The 14,299-nt window shown below is 46.0% G+C and overlaps 2 protein-coding genes across 5 annotated transcripts in view; both read left to right on the top strand.

The window, feature by feature from the left end:
• Shaker (potassium voltage-gated channel protein Shaker) overlaps positions 1-14,299 on the top strand; it is a 342,093-nt gene that overhangs the window by 116,549 nt on the left and 211,245 nt on the right. The window lies entirely within an intron of this gene.
• On the top strand, positions 3,019-12,887 carry LOC143375642 (uncharacterized). The gene is made up of 2 exons (XM_076824974.1): positions 3,019-6,796; positions 12,601-12,887. Exons 1-2 carry the CDS (start codon positions 6,393-6,395, stop codon positions 12,689-12,691), a joined length of 495 nt encoding a protein of 164 aa, XP_076681089.1. The 5' UTR covers positions 3,019-6,392; the 3' UTR covers positions 12,692-12,887.

The following is a 14,299-nucleotide window of genomic DNA, read 5'->3' as shown; positions in this document are numbered from 1 at the left end:
TGCGGTCAATTACTGGTTGGTTCACCCTATACCTGTTTCGTCCAAGCTCCTAATATCCCCGTGTCTAAGACAGGGCCTGCTACGTAAGCCTTAAGACTAATCCACTAGCAGGCCCAGGACGAAACGCAAGCTTCCACTCTACCTTCAATCGTTCCACAACCCCCGCCAAAACTAAAATCAATAAGTATTTCAGAGATTAAATACTTTCTCCACCTACCTTGAAATATCAATACACCTATAACCCACAGTTTCATATCCCTGCAATGAGAAAAAAAGGAGAAAACAGGGGTACTCGCAACTGCAAGATACATCAAACGAACGTACCAATAACCTAGCTTTACAATAGCGTATAGATCGCCTGGTTCGTGGCCTACGCGCACAAGCCGGCTGCAGCAGACTTATTATTATTCCTCCCATTGGTGCATCAGCACCAGCCACAAAAAGGTAGTCATGAAGATATATCGCCTCCGAAGGTACCACGAAACCTCGACATCACCCGCGCGCTGTTATTGCCCCGTTTCGACGGCCGTGCTGTCTCCCCCTTGGATCGAATCGACCGATATTCTCGGGGATTCCCGTTTCCAGCGGCGAACGGGAGGCAGGCGGGCGGCAGGATCGATCGAGAGGGAAAAGTCGGGAATCGGATCAAGTCCATCGCTCGCAAACGGTCGACCGGCTGACCAACCACGGATACGCCTGCTGCTCGCTTGCTAGCCACAAGCCAGGTCGTGTACGGTGGGTCAGGGGAGAGAGTCAGTCATACCGACGCCGTGCTACCATTCGCGTCACACGATTCACCGAATCCCCGACGACAGCTTTCTCCGCGAGGGCACGCGGCCTGACCTACGGTAATCGACCAAGCGAGAGCAGCCTGTCTGCTCCTCGGGAATCCTGCGCCGATCGTCGCCGCCGTCGATGATACCCACGCATCCTTGATCCACGCGCCGATTTCTTCGTCACGTGACCACGGCTGGGCAGAGAACGCCGACGTCGGGACAGAGGCCTGTGTTCTGCGAGAGTTTTCACTGTTGTTGGTGTGAGTGTTGGCCCCAACAGCTTATCCACCGTTTTTCCATCGAGCAGGGCGTATCGGGTGATACTTAGGGGTTCGGTGAAACTTGTCGTCCTTGTACGTGTCTCCTAGGGGTTTGTAATTAGAGAGTGCCTGCTGCGGCGGTTCCTTTGCTTCCAACGAGTAGGACCTCCTTCCTCATGCAGAGTGTTGCTAGTTCGCAAGCTTCAAGAATTTATTCTAGTTGTTAGGACTCTTATTATTTAGAGGTGTTTTAGAAGCAGGAGTGTTTGTGGAAGATACGTCTCTTGTTATTGGATTTATACTTTCTAGGATTGAATTACTCAAGGGTGTTTGCTCGAGGTACTGCGTTGGTGTTAAGAGTTAAGGGTGTTTGAGTCTTCTTGGAGGGTGCTGTGAAATTTGCAATTCCTTTTGGGACATTCTACCTGCATTTATACGGGTTAATCTTCAGGGTTTCTCTCGGTTGTTGCGTCGTTTAGTACGTTGTCTGCTGGGTAACTTTGAAGACTGTAAATCCTAGATGTTGGAAACTTCGACGTACCTTTTGGACGCATTCTCAGTCAAACGATTTTCTTCGCAATTTACCCCGTTGCATTTCCTACATTGGGAGCACGTAGAGATTGTTAAAACCTCGGCCACAGTTTCCCAGCGATCGATTGGCGCGTTTCTGAAACTCGAAGGGGCGCTTAGCGCGTACGTATAAATTGATTTGAACGGGAAGTTGCGCGAGGCTAGAAGTTTGGTTTTCGAGCGTACCAAGCGGTCCGAATGGAACTCGTTCGGAAAGTGGGTTGCTCCGTCTGTTGGGAACTCGCGAAAACTAAAATACGAACTTATTTCCTCGGCGCGGCTTCGGGAATCGAGTTATCGCGATCGCGGATCGATCCGCCGGTTTCTTCTCGTACCCGTCCGCTGCTAAACGAGATATTAATGCATCGCGTTAATTGCTCTTTCTTGTCTGGCCTTTCCCTCGTTAAATCGGTCGCGCGGAGGGCTTTCGTTTAAATGCACGAGCGAATAATGCGACCGAGGTGAATTGGTGATTCGATCACGCTTGTCATTAGGAACCGGTGACCTGTGCGACATGAGATTTAAATGCGGATGGACCGGCGTCCCCACGAAAGACCGTCACTCTCGCTCGATATCCAAAAATAATCGGCGTCAATATTCTTCTGTACACCTTCGTCAACGGGAATTTGCATCGCGGTGGCCACTTGATAAACGTCCCTAAGCGATGCGCCATCTATTTTTATTTTAGTTTTACTTTACTCTAGTCGGGGCAAACTTTGAATAAATAGTTAAGATAACAGCGAATACGGTTTCAGAAGCTATTTCGTCGAATAACGATTACAGATTCTAATTACAGTTACAGTGCTAGTTTCACTATCTATCCCAACATCGGGTCCACAGGAAATTGCAACTGTTAAACGCATCTCTGCATGTACAGGGTGTTCTCAAGCTATGAGCTCAAATTGTTGTGCTTCGATTCAGAAAACGGAGACTTGTTGCAATAATTTTCCAACAGCTTATTATTAGTGCCAGGAAAATATTATTGCAAAAATGTGGAGTTCGCTATCTTGAGCAAAATAAGCTGTGTACGAATAGTTTCATAAAAATTCTGCGTACTCTGTAAATTTCTAAGTGATGCAGCAAATATTTCGATCACTGTACCCCCTCTGGCGATTTTCCAAATTTTGAAACGCCCTGTACATGAACGCCGAACCGTCTGCGAAAGTCTGAAACCGCGGTTCAAGGGCGCGCGTCGCCTATCGACCTGTAAATTTCGTGGATCGGGCGCAAGGGAACGCGGCAATAAGAAGGGTCGCAGAGCAGCGGCGCACTCGAAATCGAGGTTAGCGTGCCGACGAAGCTGGACCCTTTCTTCGTTTTCTGGTATTGACCAGGCGCTCGTGGCGCGCTACGCCGCTGCCATCTTCCGGGCGACCGCCTCAACCGTCTCGAGGAAAATAAGTTTTCGGCGGGAGGGAGGTGTGACCGACGAGGCGAGCCCGATCGTGCGATCTGGGCCGTGCGTTTATCCTCGCTACGGGGACTCGTGTGTACACAAGAAACCAAGTTCGAGTGCGTGGAGATTTCGCGGCGGGTCATGCCGCGTGTCCTCGTACAGATAATTCGAGGCGCGTGGCACGAGGGAAACAGTCGGTCCCGGGTGGGTGAACGGTCTGCACAGACGTAAACACCGAAGGTGGTCGCGAACTCGGCTGGTGGCCCATTTGTCTTCCGCGTGAAGAGAATCGTACATACGTGAACTTGGACGGACGAGGCTGGACGGTCGCCAGGTCGATCAACACGGCTCGAGCACGTGTGTGCAACCGTTGGCCCGTTTCGTAATCGCACCCTCTGACGGTGCCAACCACGACCACTCTCGCCGACCCGTTTCCCCGTGCTATCTTCCCGCGCGCTTCATTCTTCCGTCTCGGGTCTATTAGGGGATTGAGCACCCCACTCCGCAGGACTCCTTTGTACGTACATCGTTCGGAGGCGTAATGCCGCCCGGTTACTAGTTGGACGCCACTGTTATGCATCCGTTTAACCAGGGCATCGCTTGGGACGTTGTCGAATGCACGGGAAGCATGTAGTGGTATTGTCGGTGGAACGGATGTAGTGAACTTCTCGAGTTATGTAGAATGATACCAAGCGGTACTATATACGGGTCTTCGACTGTGTTCGGGTGTCGACCTGCTAGTTGTTACTTTTATCGAGCCTCTTACCGCGATGGTGCTGGATATACAGTGAATCAGTCTTGATCTGTTAACCCCTATCATAAAAAGCTTCTTCATTCCTCGCTATTTGTACTTCGACGATATAGTCCTCTTTAAGTAAACTATCATCTGCCACTAAAGCAATGCTACCACCATTCTCGACACGGAGCCTGACTTTCGCACTATTCTGACTGCACTGAATTAAGGTTATGAACGTAAACCTCCTCCTATCTCGTTTTTCTGAATGAAAATTACTGACCACGCGATTCACTCTATCGCGATCAGGCTATGGAACCTAGGTTCGTTGGAAACATGAAAGAGTTATTTAGTTGGGCAAGGTTTGCAAGCCCCGATCTACCTGAGCAGGTGATAGGATGGTGGAGGGAAAGGTGTATTGGTATCCTCTATACGGAACCGTCTCGTGTCCTCCTCCCAGTACCGCCGCCACGTGGCGTCTCGCCGAACTAGGTCTATTTTCGTTTTGGGGTGGCGGAGGGCGTGGATGGCGGTTAATCGCTTCACCCTGTGACTGCGTGAGGATAGGTGTAAATGGATGTTCGGGCCACCCTCTTGTTCGCGTGTTTAACGATTAAATATTTCAGTCGCTTCCGGTGGAGAGGAAAGCAAAGCGGAACTTGAATCCCCCTCTGTTTTCCCCTTTAGCGTTTGCAAACACTCGCCTCTAAACATCTTGCTGTCCACGTTGGAGATTTCAAGGTCGCGTCGATGGTGACCTACTTTTCAGTGTAACCGGCGACTTTACTTTTCGCCAGCCATGGATGAGATAAAACTTTCCAACCCTCTTGTTTATCGACACTCTTGCGGGACCAATAATTTTTTTTTCAATATCGAATTTAATAAAGTTCCCGTACCTGGTGTTTTTGTATTTTGAAATACAAAACATTCTCTCTCCCTCAGGCGAAGCGACAGATCCCGATCGTTGCTAGCAACTGTGTTGAGAACCTCTGGTAATCGAGAAGAAGGATGTCGAATTAGCGGATAACTAATCGAGCTTTCACGGATTCACGAGTGTGCGACTGCCGCTTGCGAGCTCCCGCAATCCTTATTAGGATTCCCTCCACGTTTCCTGAAGCATCGGCTCGAGCCTCGTTAGGGACACGTGACACGCGGCATCGAGCGATCGCTTGATCCGGTGCGCGCGCGTGCAAATGCGCCTTTAACTTCATCTATTCCCTCGCGGAATATTGTCTGCGTGGAGCTGGTTTTGCTTTCGTCGATCCTCTTCCTCCGTTCAGTTCCTCGTGATTGGAGGCTTTAGACTAATTTCGATGCAGATATAGAGCGCAGAACTTGCTATAGAATTCTTGAAATGGAAGAAAGAGATTTATGAAAAGTATATCCTATTCTAAATGGGTTTCGTCTACACGCTCAGTAGCATTGACGTTTATTCTAGTCTTTCTAGGCCACCACGAATCCATACATCTTATCATTTCTCTTACTGGCAGCCATTTTCTTCAGCTCCCACAGCCCCTGTGTCATTTTAAAATGGCTCCATGCGCTTATTGAAATGCAGACTAATCGTTTCAAGAACTATTAGTCTATTAAGGCTCTTTCCGTTCCTTTCGCGAGTTCAGTTGTCCATTAAAGCACCCATCTTACCGCGCAATTTTAGGTCCAGAAACTTCAAAACGATTTTCATAACTGCTTCATTAAGTCCCTTTCAAGGTGACTCTACTTCGCAAAGGGCGTATAGTGTGTCGTTCATCCATTGGTTGAGTAACTAGGGTTTTTCGGGTGTCTCTAAATAATGCCCATCCTCAGCTGGCGATTCAGGTCGCGCCTGCCACAGCAGTGTTCCAGGATACTTGCATCCTGAGAAGCGAGGTAGTCAAGCTGCAGGTGCTTGTTTCGGTTGTCCTGTCGTAGTTGTCAAGATACAAGGTGACTTTGCAACTGGTTCTCGCGTCGCGTCCTGCGGTGCTGCCACCGCGCGGAATCCCTGGGAAGCGAGACGCAGGGCGAGAGTATCCGTGGCGGTGCGCGGTGTGAGTCGGCGTGATCGCGGAGCGGAAGGAAGAGATGGTGTTTGGACATCGGCGTAGACACGCTACCGTACACGTTGCTACGGTCCTCTGGTTCCCGCCTCGCCTCCGGGCTCCTTTAACCTCTCGCCCTCCGTCTCCCGGTAGTCTAGCCCCCTCGCGTCGCGGCGGATTCCTGGAATTCGGTTGCGAATGGGGTCGCACGTGCGTGAGTTGCTCGCGAACGGTTGGCCGGTGGCCGTCGGCGGCGTAGGTGTGTCGGAAGGTGGAAAGCTGGCTAGGGAATCGGTGGCGCGTGTGCACGAGGTCGGGATGAGCTAAGGAAAGCGGGTTGGGGGCCGGCTTGTCGGCTCTTTAATCGAGTGTACCGCGTCCGTAGGAGCGAGAACAGCGCTGTTGGGATTTGGTCGGTGGAGAAGACGAAGGAAGGAAGGCTGATCGAAGGAAATCGGGGTTTGCTAGGTGGGTGGTCACGCGCGAGCAGACGGAAGGAATCTATCCGGCGAGGAAGCTAGATCGCGGGACAGAGCGCGGCTTAGGCGCGCGCGAGAGGAGAGGCAGGAGCGGCAGGAGCAGCCACGGAGGAAGAGCGGGAGAGGTGGAGTGAACGGGCGATAATCGAGGATTTGAATGGGTGGGCCGGGAGCCGGTAGGGTTAGCAGGCACGAGCTGAACGCGGTGCCAAAGAGCCACGTCGGTCACGGGGATCGGGCCCTCGTAATCGGCGAGCCAGCACCACCAGCACCACCAGCACCAGAGGGCTGCCGGTGCCAACGGGCGATCTCCGGCCTTGTCTCCGTCCATCTGCCGCCTTCGCCGCCGCCTCTCGCCTCCCTGCACATCGCCGGCTACAACAGCAGCTGCTCGCCCATTGGCAACAACAACAACAACAGCGGCAGCACGCCAAACCCCCTCTCGGACGGCACCAAGGCTGCTGCGGCCATGTCCTCGCCGCCCAAGCACCGAAGGGGCTTCGACCCCAACGACGTAAACGCCAACGACTATCGCCGTTATCGTCGCGTTAAGACGAGACGGTGAGTCCTCTCCCATCTCTCTACACGCTCTTCTTCTTCTTATCTTGTCCGTCTGATCGAAGTCCACCCACTTCACCCTGCCGTTCTACACCGGCTGATCTGTGCACGGACGAGTCACGCGACCACTGGCCAATGGCCCCTCGAACGTCTCTTTCTTGATTGAAAGTGAACGCAGGGGGAAATGTTGCCGTAGGGTCGATGGGACTTGGATTCTCGCGTGCAATCAGGCTTACCTCTCTCACGGAGATACACACTTGTTTTACGTAATGTACACTTTAGAGATAGGTACACTCCAGCTACACTTTGTGAAATACCATCGACGAGGAAGGATTTTGTTATAGGAGTTATAGGGATGGGAGTGAATTAGAGTGGGCGATATTTAGGCAAATAATACCGTACTTGAGCTGTAACGTTTATAGTCATTGCTGTTGCTAGTAAATTTGACAGAGCTCGTGTTGCTATCGGAAACTATAACGCGCTACTTCTGCCGGGCCTTCCCATATCAATTTATCGTAAGAGCATCGGTGCAGCGCGATAAAGGATCGACCAGCATCCATTCGCGCGACTCTGCACCGCGTCATGCATATTATCCCGCTCGCAATAGTGTTAGAGTAAGGTACTCAAAGGATGAACACTATCCCGTAGTCGCAATTCCTGCTGAAGGGGATTCGATATCGAAAAGCTCTCTATTGAATTAAAATTCTGATTGCATCGTGAAGAGTAGTTCTTTCGACGGTCGCCACGGTATTTTATGTACTTCTAACAGTTTAATAGAACAATTTGTAATACCAACTGCTCCAATTCCCTGAATATGATGCAGTAGTTTTCTCTGTAAATTAAATCTGCTTGATCGAGATTCATTATTGGGAAATATATTTCTGTTAAAAAGTCTTGCTGATAGACTATTCTTGATTACACATATAACAGGAAAAAGTGCGATAGTTTTCTTAGACAGTAATTGTATCATCACACACAGAAGCTCAGACGCCATATTTCAGAACATCAAAGCTCTTCTCTATTTCACGTTCTCACATCAATTTTTCTTAAGGGTAACTAAATTGAACCTGGGACTTGTACTTTGACACAATGTTTGTTAACATCATAAGCTTTTAAAAAAACATGTTTGTTTAGTTAAAAATATGCATTATAGATGACGCTACACATGACTCATTAAAGAGGCTTTTTAAAAAAGTTTCTTTTTTTTTGCAATGATAACTCAAAAACGGAGATTCCAATCGATTCAAATCAAATTCGAGCATGTTCACAAAATGTGTAGTTTCGGCCTGAACCTAAATTGAAGTTAATAAAAACTCTTATTCTTTGTGAAAATAAACTAAAACCTCATTTTTGTTTAACGTAAGCGGCACTTTTTTTTGAAAATCGCCATTTCGTAGCTGTCATTTTCATAATTTTCATACTTTTATACTTTCCGTGCAGAACCAGAGATATTCTGAAATAGAGTTTACAAGCAGATCACTGAAGTTCCTTACGTTTCGTCAAAATCGCTGCAAAATAAAACTACCTATTTTATAAAGCCTCCTTGAGGGGTTATACCAAGTCAGGCGGCCGAAAAGAGGCGAATATTTGTGAATTTCTTTTGAAGAAACGGAAGCGTATAATTTTACAAAACTTTTTGCGCTTAAAAGAGCAACATTTAAAGAACATTTGGTAATTTTTTCGTAGAAAAATATTTATGTGTATAATAAAATAACAAGCGACATCCAAGAAGCATTTTTAAAAATTTGGTTTTGCGGTGAGCATTGCCATTCGGAACCAGATTATCTAAAATCAAAAAACAAAACAGATTTCGTTAGTATATTAATGTATCCTCAGGTTGACGGAGAGAATTTTCCAAAATATTAATTTAAAACAAAATGGCGGCTATTTAAATTTGAAATCCTGATTTTTTCGCGTGATTTTTGCAGGAAAAAATCAGGATTTCAAATTTAAATAGCCGCCATTTTGTTTTAAATTAATATTTTGGAAAATTCTCTCCGTCAACCTGAGGATACATTAATATACTAACGAAATCTGTTTTGTTTTTTGATTTTAGATAATCTGGTTCCGAATGGCAATGCTCACCGCAAAACCAAATTTTTAAAAATGCTTCTTGGATGTCGCTTGTTATTTTATTATACACATAAATATTTTTCTACGAAAAAATTACCAAATGTTCTTTAAATCTTGCTCTTTGAAACGGAATTAGCTTTGTAAAAATATATGCTTCCGCTTCTTAAAAAAAAATCACAAATATTCGCCTCTTTTCGGCCACCTGACTAGGTATAACCCCTTAATCATCCGTATGTAGCGTCATCTACAATTCATAATTTCAGGTAAAGAAACATGTTTTATTAAAGCTTATCATGTTAGTCAACATTGTTCCGAAAAACATGTGTCTGCTTCAATTTATTTATTTGTAATTAATTGAAAAATAAATGCAAGAAGCGTGTATCTTTGGCTTTGCAAAAATATTCACAACTCTAACACAGCAAACAAATTCCAAAATTGTGTAGGTATTAAAGTACACTAAATTAGGGCATTTACAAGCTCGCACAGGGCTCGAACCCTTCAACATTTCCCTCTGCTATTCGTTCTTGCAGAGAACGAAGGGGACACGACCTGTCCCAACTGCGTGACTCGGCCTTCGCCTATCTTCCACCCGCCTATACCTTGTTTTCATGTTCTGCCTCGTTATCCACCGCTGCAACCCCCGATTCCTCCGCGAGTAGAGCGTTTCAACGGGAGATGGGGATCCGATCCCGTCGGCCTCGGTCGTTGACCGTCGCCAGACGCGACTCTGTCTCTACGAACGACGCCATTGAATGATTTAAACGGCTCTGCTCGCGTCTAATCGACGGGTTTCCCTGCCGATTCGGTCCCAAGGACGGAGATTCGTCGCTGCCAGCTCGAGCTTCCGGCCTCGAGAACCCTACCTGCACTGCCGCTCACAAGTATTAACCCAGAGCCACTCTGTGTGGAATAATAATTATTCTGAAAACGTTGCAAATTTATTCAAGAGCTCTATAAAATTTTACTTTATCCGCTATTTTCACCCTTAACCGCTGACGTTCCATTTTGTGGCATAAACAGTGACGTGGAGCCTCACAGACTCCGCCACGTTATTAACACAAAAACTATTGCTCGAACACTACCACCCGTAAGAAGTAAATCAACTTTAACTAACTTTAGGAAGCTACTTGAAAACAAAAAAAAAATAATTCTGCAGGAGTCTCCCAGTTAAAAGCAGTGGAAGGTACTCAAGCTGCACCAAATGTCACATTTTCCGCGATACTTGTGTCGTAATACTTGTGAAGGGCAGTGGACGTACGTGGAAATACCACTGACCCGCGAGCACCTGTAATCCAATAATTACTATTCAGAGAAAATGCAGCGGGGAAATACGTTGACGTGCCCTCCACTCGAGTCACTTATGTATTTCCCCGTGCCGTGCACCCACCCCTAGGAATCTCCTATCGATTCGTATTGCACAGCTGGTTATAACGCGACCACCTTCGACGTGATTACGTATCCTCCTCGCCCGGTGAAAATTTCGCGAGCTTTCGGGCTGCGAAGCGAGTTCCTCTGAGGAACGTTCATGCTGCTGGCTGCGCTGGAGACTCTGGGGTGGCTTTTAATGGAGACGCGTGCTGGAAGGTGTCTATCCGTCGAGGGGTGGTTTACCGCGAGTTATGTAAGGTGCTATAGATCTGTACAGGCAAAGTGGGGTAAAGGAACTGATGAAAGGGAGAAGTTTTATTGAACGGCACCGCAAAATTATTCCTCGGATAGTCGGTTTCTTTAGTAAGAGGCTTATGTAAAGTTTTGTAATGCGATTGAAGAACCAAAGGCGCGGTGTTGTTTGCTATATGAGGAAGGGGATTTTTGTACAGGGTGTAAAACATCACACGACTATTCTACACCTCTGGGTTAGTGGAGATGCGGTAAAACAATGTGCAGCGAAATTGACCTTAACCTCGAAATTTAATACTAACTGTTTGTTTTTTTTTTTATTTTAATGTGTTGTACTCACTGGAGGGGTGAAAAGTATCAAAGGAACCACTTTCGGCGGTCATTCTTTGAATAATTCTTTGATACTTTTTCTCGTTTTAATGATTCAAACACTTTACGATAAAATAAATTTCTACGGGAGTTTGAAGGTCAAGGGCAATTTTGCGGTACACTTGCACCACCTGAGGAGCCATGACTAGGGTTGCCAACTTTTTCCGGGGAAATATAATGCTTTATGGTCAATTGTGATACAAAATATAGTACCTTTCAGAAAAGAGTGGTGCCAAATAAAACTAAATTAAATTTAAACGTATATTTTTTGTGCATTTTGCATTATTAATTAATTCAGTCATAAATCTAATTCCACTGGAAGTCCAAATTAACATTTAGGCGGGGCTTATTTTTATGAGAGATAGACTGGCTCTGTTCCTCTCCCAAATCTTCCCGGAACTTCATATTCATCATAGAAAAAATTCTCTCTGTTAAAATTTAAATTCGCTAATTACAGTAAAAAGAAATAAGTAAAAATTTGATCAATGTGTTGGAAATATAGTATTCTTACGTACTACATATATCTTTTTCTATCAGTATATAGTACACTAGACAAAAATATATTACAATACTATATATGATAGTACGGTTGGCAACCCTAACCATGGCACATAATTGTTTTACACTCTGTACAATTTATTCTACTCTTTTTATTCGCACACAGTTTCCTGTGTTCTCTGTGTGTCATGGAATATAGTCGAACGCGATACTCTTCGTTTCCCAAAACATTCCGTGCACGTTTCTTACAGCAGCTTGAACGTTCTCCAATTTTCTAAGAATCGACTCCCCGTGTAAACCACGTGGACCCACTTGAAACTCCTTCGAGTTGAAAAGCTCGGTAATGGTGAATCCCCAACTAGAGCCGAGCGCAGTTCCGACCTCGTAATGTCACTTTCTCACGCATGAAGCGCACATATCGGCAGAGTCCCGTGGCGTGGAAAAACATTTACTTTGATTTTTATAGCTGAATATTTACGAAGTATTCTTATACGATTTCTGATTTCATTAATATTTATTATATTTAAATTTATTGGCGTGCACGGCTCGGGGCTCTAGTTTGGGCCCACCCTAAAGTCTCGTTCTCAATAATCAAGTTACTTTGGCGATTGTAGTGCCAATTTATAATATTTATTTAGTCGCAATAAACTGTAATTAAATAAAGAACAGATATGTAACCGTGTACAAACTGAAAATTACACTTCTTATTAGTAACTCCTCCATGCCAACAAATTATTACTTTATAAAAAGAGTAAAGTTGCTTAGCAACATAGTCTAGGGGAAAACCCTAGGAAAACTGTAGGAAATATTAGCACGGGACGCTACATTACTTGAATTAAAACGGCTTGCAACTACTTGCGAACCTGTTACTCACTTGATTCAAAATATCCTTTTAACTTTCAAGCGAAGTAGAGATTCGTTCACCTTTAGCTTTCCCTGAAATAGGTTAGGTTTAGGTTAGGTTTATTTTTCCTTTGGTACAGTTACAAAAAATTATACTCCCCATACCAAAGCGGCATTTCAAGAAAACTTCTCACGTAGCCCAACGAACTCTAGTCCCTTTTCCCTGAAATAGAACTTGACTACTGTGAACGAGGCTTAAGGATTCTCCCGAGGGCGTCGAGCGGACCCTTGCGACGAATCTCCGCGAAGCATGACCCCTCCCCAGACTCCCATCTTCGAAAGACGCTGACCCAGCCTTATATTTCACGCCGCTTCCACTGACAGCGAATGCACAATGTTCACAGAGGCTTTGTATGTTCCACACCGTGGCGTTGGGCGCCGGACACAGACCTCCCCGACATCCCGCGACATATATCCATCAGCACGAGGCATTAAAAACACACACAAGCTTGCGATGTTCGATGTTGGACCGCTTACTGGTTGTGCCCTCGTCACGGGAATGCGTTTGATGGTCGAACGAACGCTAGACCGGATCGAGTGAAAACGCTAAATAAAACCGTACGGCGATCCGTCTACTTATTATAGAATTAAATGCTCTGCGTTATTCGGGAGAATAAAATTGTCGAACGGGGATAGCGTTCACTTTCTATGTCGATGTATAACCTCCCCCTACTCCTCGGTTGGTTGGCGATGAGCGCGTCACCGAGCGCGACCGGAATGCTCGGTCTCGACCGCTTACCCGATATGCTTTCGATCGAAGCTTGGAATGCGATGCAATGGAATTGAATGAAACGGAATGAGGAGGCTTGCACACTCCCGCTCGATTACCAGCCCTGGACAGGAGAAGGGACGTAGCCACCGTCCTCTTCTCCATCGCGGCGAAACACCTGGTATGCTTTGTTCGATGTGTCGACCCGAAAGGTACCGCCACGAGGAGCGTGCGAGGAGGCGCAGGAAATCGGAATCGAATTGCTCGGGAACCAAGAGATGGCGTGCAACGTCACTTCAAACTAGTAATCCCCTAGGGAGTGATCGGAACAACGTGTATCGTCGCTGATTGGTTGCCGCGATTTTGGAGCTAAAGCGGAAAGCAGACAGAGAAAGAAACTGTAAAATAGAAAGGGACAGAAATACTGATAGAAAGAGGCAGGAATACTGACAGAAAGAGACAGAAATACTGACAGAAAGAGAGAAATACTGACAGAAAGAGAGAAATACTGATAGATAGAGATAGATATGTTTATTTCACGTTTTGCTCCAAGATGGCTGCAGTTATACCGATCACTCCCTAGGGTATCACTACTTCAGTGATTTATCACAGTGATCGCAGAATCACGATCACGGTCGTGACTTAACCTCATTCACGACCGTGATCGCGATTTGTTTATTTTGAGTGAATCTGCCTACTGTGATTGTAATTCTTGATCTTGATTAAATCATTTTTCATCAAATATACTTCGGCGTAGCTTGTGTTACAGCCGAAGCGTTTATTTAGCGAATGTATACATTCAATGTTTAGTCAATGTAGGTATGCACACACTGATTTGATTCACTAAAGTAATCACATTTACATTATATTTTCTAATCGAAGTGAAGAGATATTTGTTACATTTAAATAGATCAAGAACAATTACATTCGGTCAAAATATCCAACTTGAGGTTCTAGGAGAACAGTGAAGAAACAATTGAGAAGGTTTTGACAGATATTGGGGTTATGTGACGCGTGCAGAGGACAGTTATGCTCCCCACCAATCAGAAGCGATCACGAAAGATCACGAATCACCGTGATTGAGAACGAACGTAAGCGAATCACTCGTGATTTACAAATAATAGTTCTAGCCATCACTGGAAGCAGAACCTCTTCACCACGTGGTTAGCCTGAGTTGAGAGAAGCGGTCGAGCTCCCCCTTCGAAATTCCCTAGATCATATCGCGATTGTTCGCAAACTCTGCCGATAAAAGTGGGAGCAATCGCTTATGGCAATTAGTTTTGTCTCTGGAATGGGCGATTAGGGGATTGGGAGATGGGGACCAAGGCGGAAGC

Source organism: Andrena cerasifolii, chromosome 1 (assembly GCF_050908995.1).
Source record: "Andrena cerasifolii isolate SP2316 chromosome 1, iyAndCera1_principal, whole genome shotgun sequence".
In the NCBI taxonomy this organism is placed as follows: Eukaryota; Metazoa; Arthropoda; class Insecta; order Hymenoptera; family Andrenidae; genus Andrena; species Andrena cerasifolii.
This window is presented reverse-complemented; position numbering and strand designations above follow the sequence as displayed.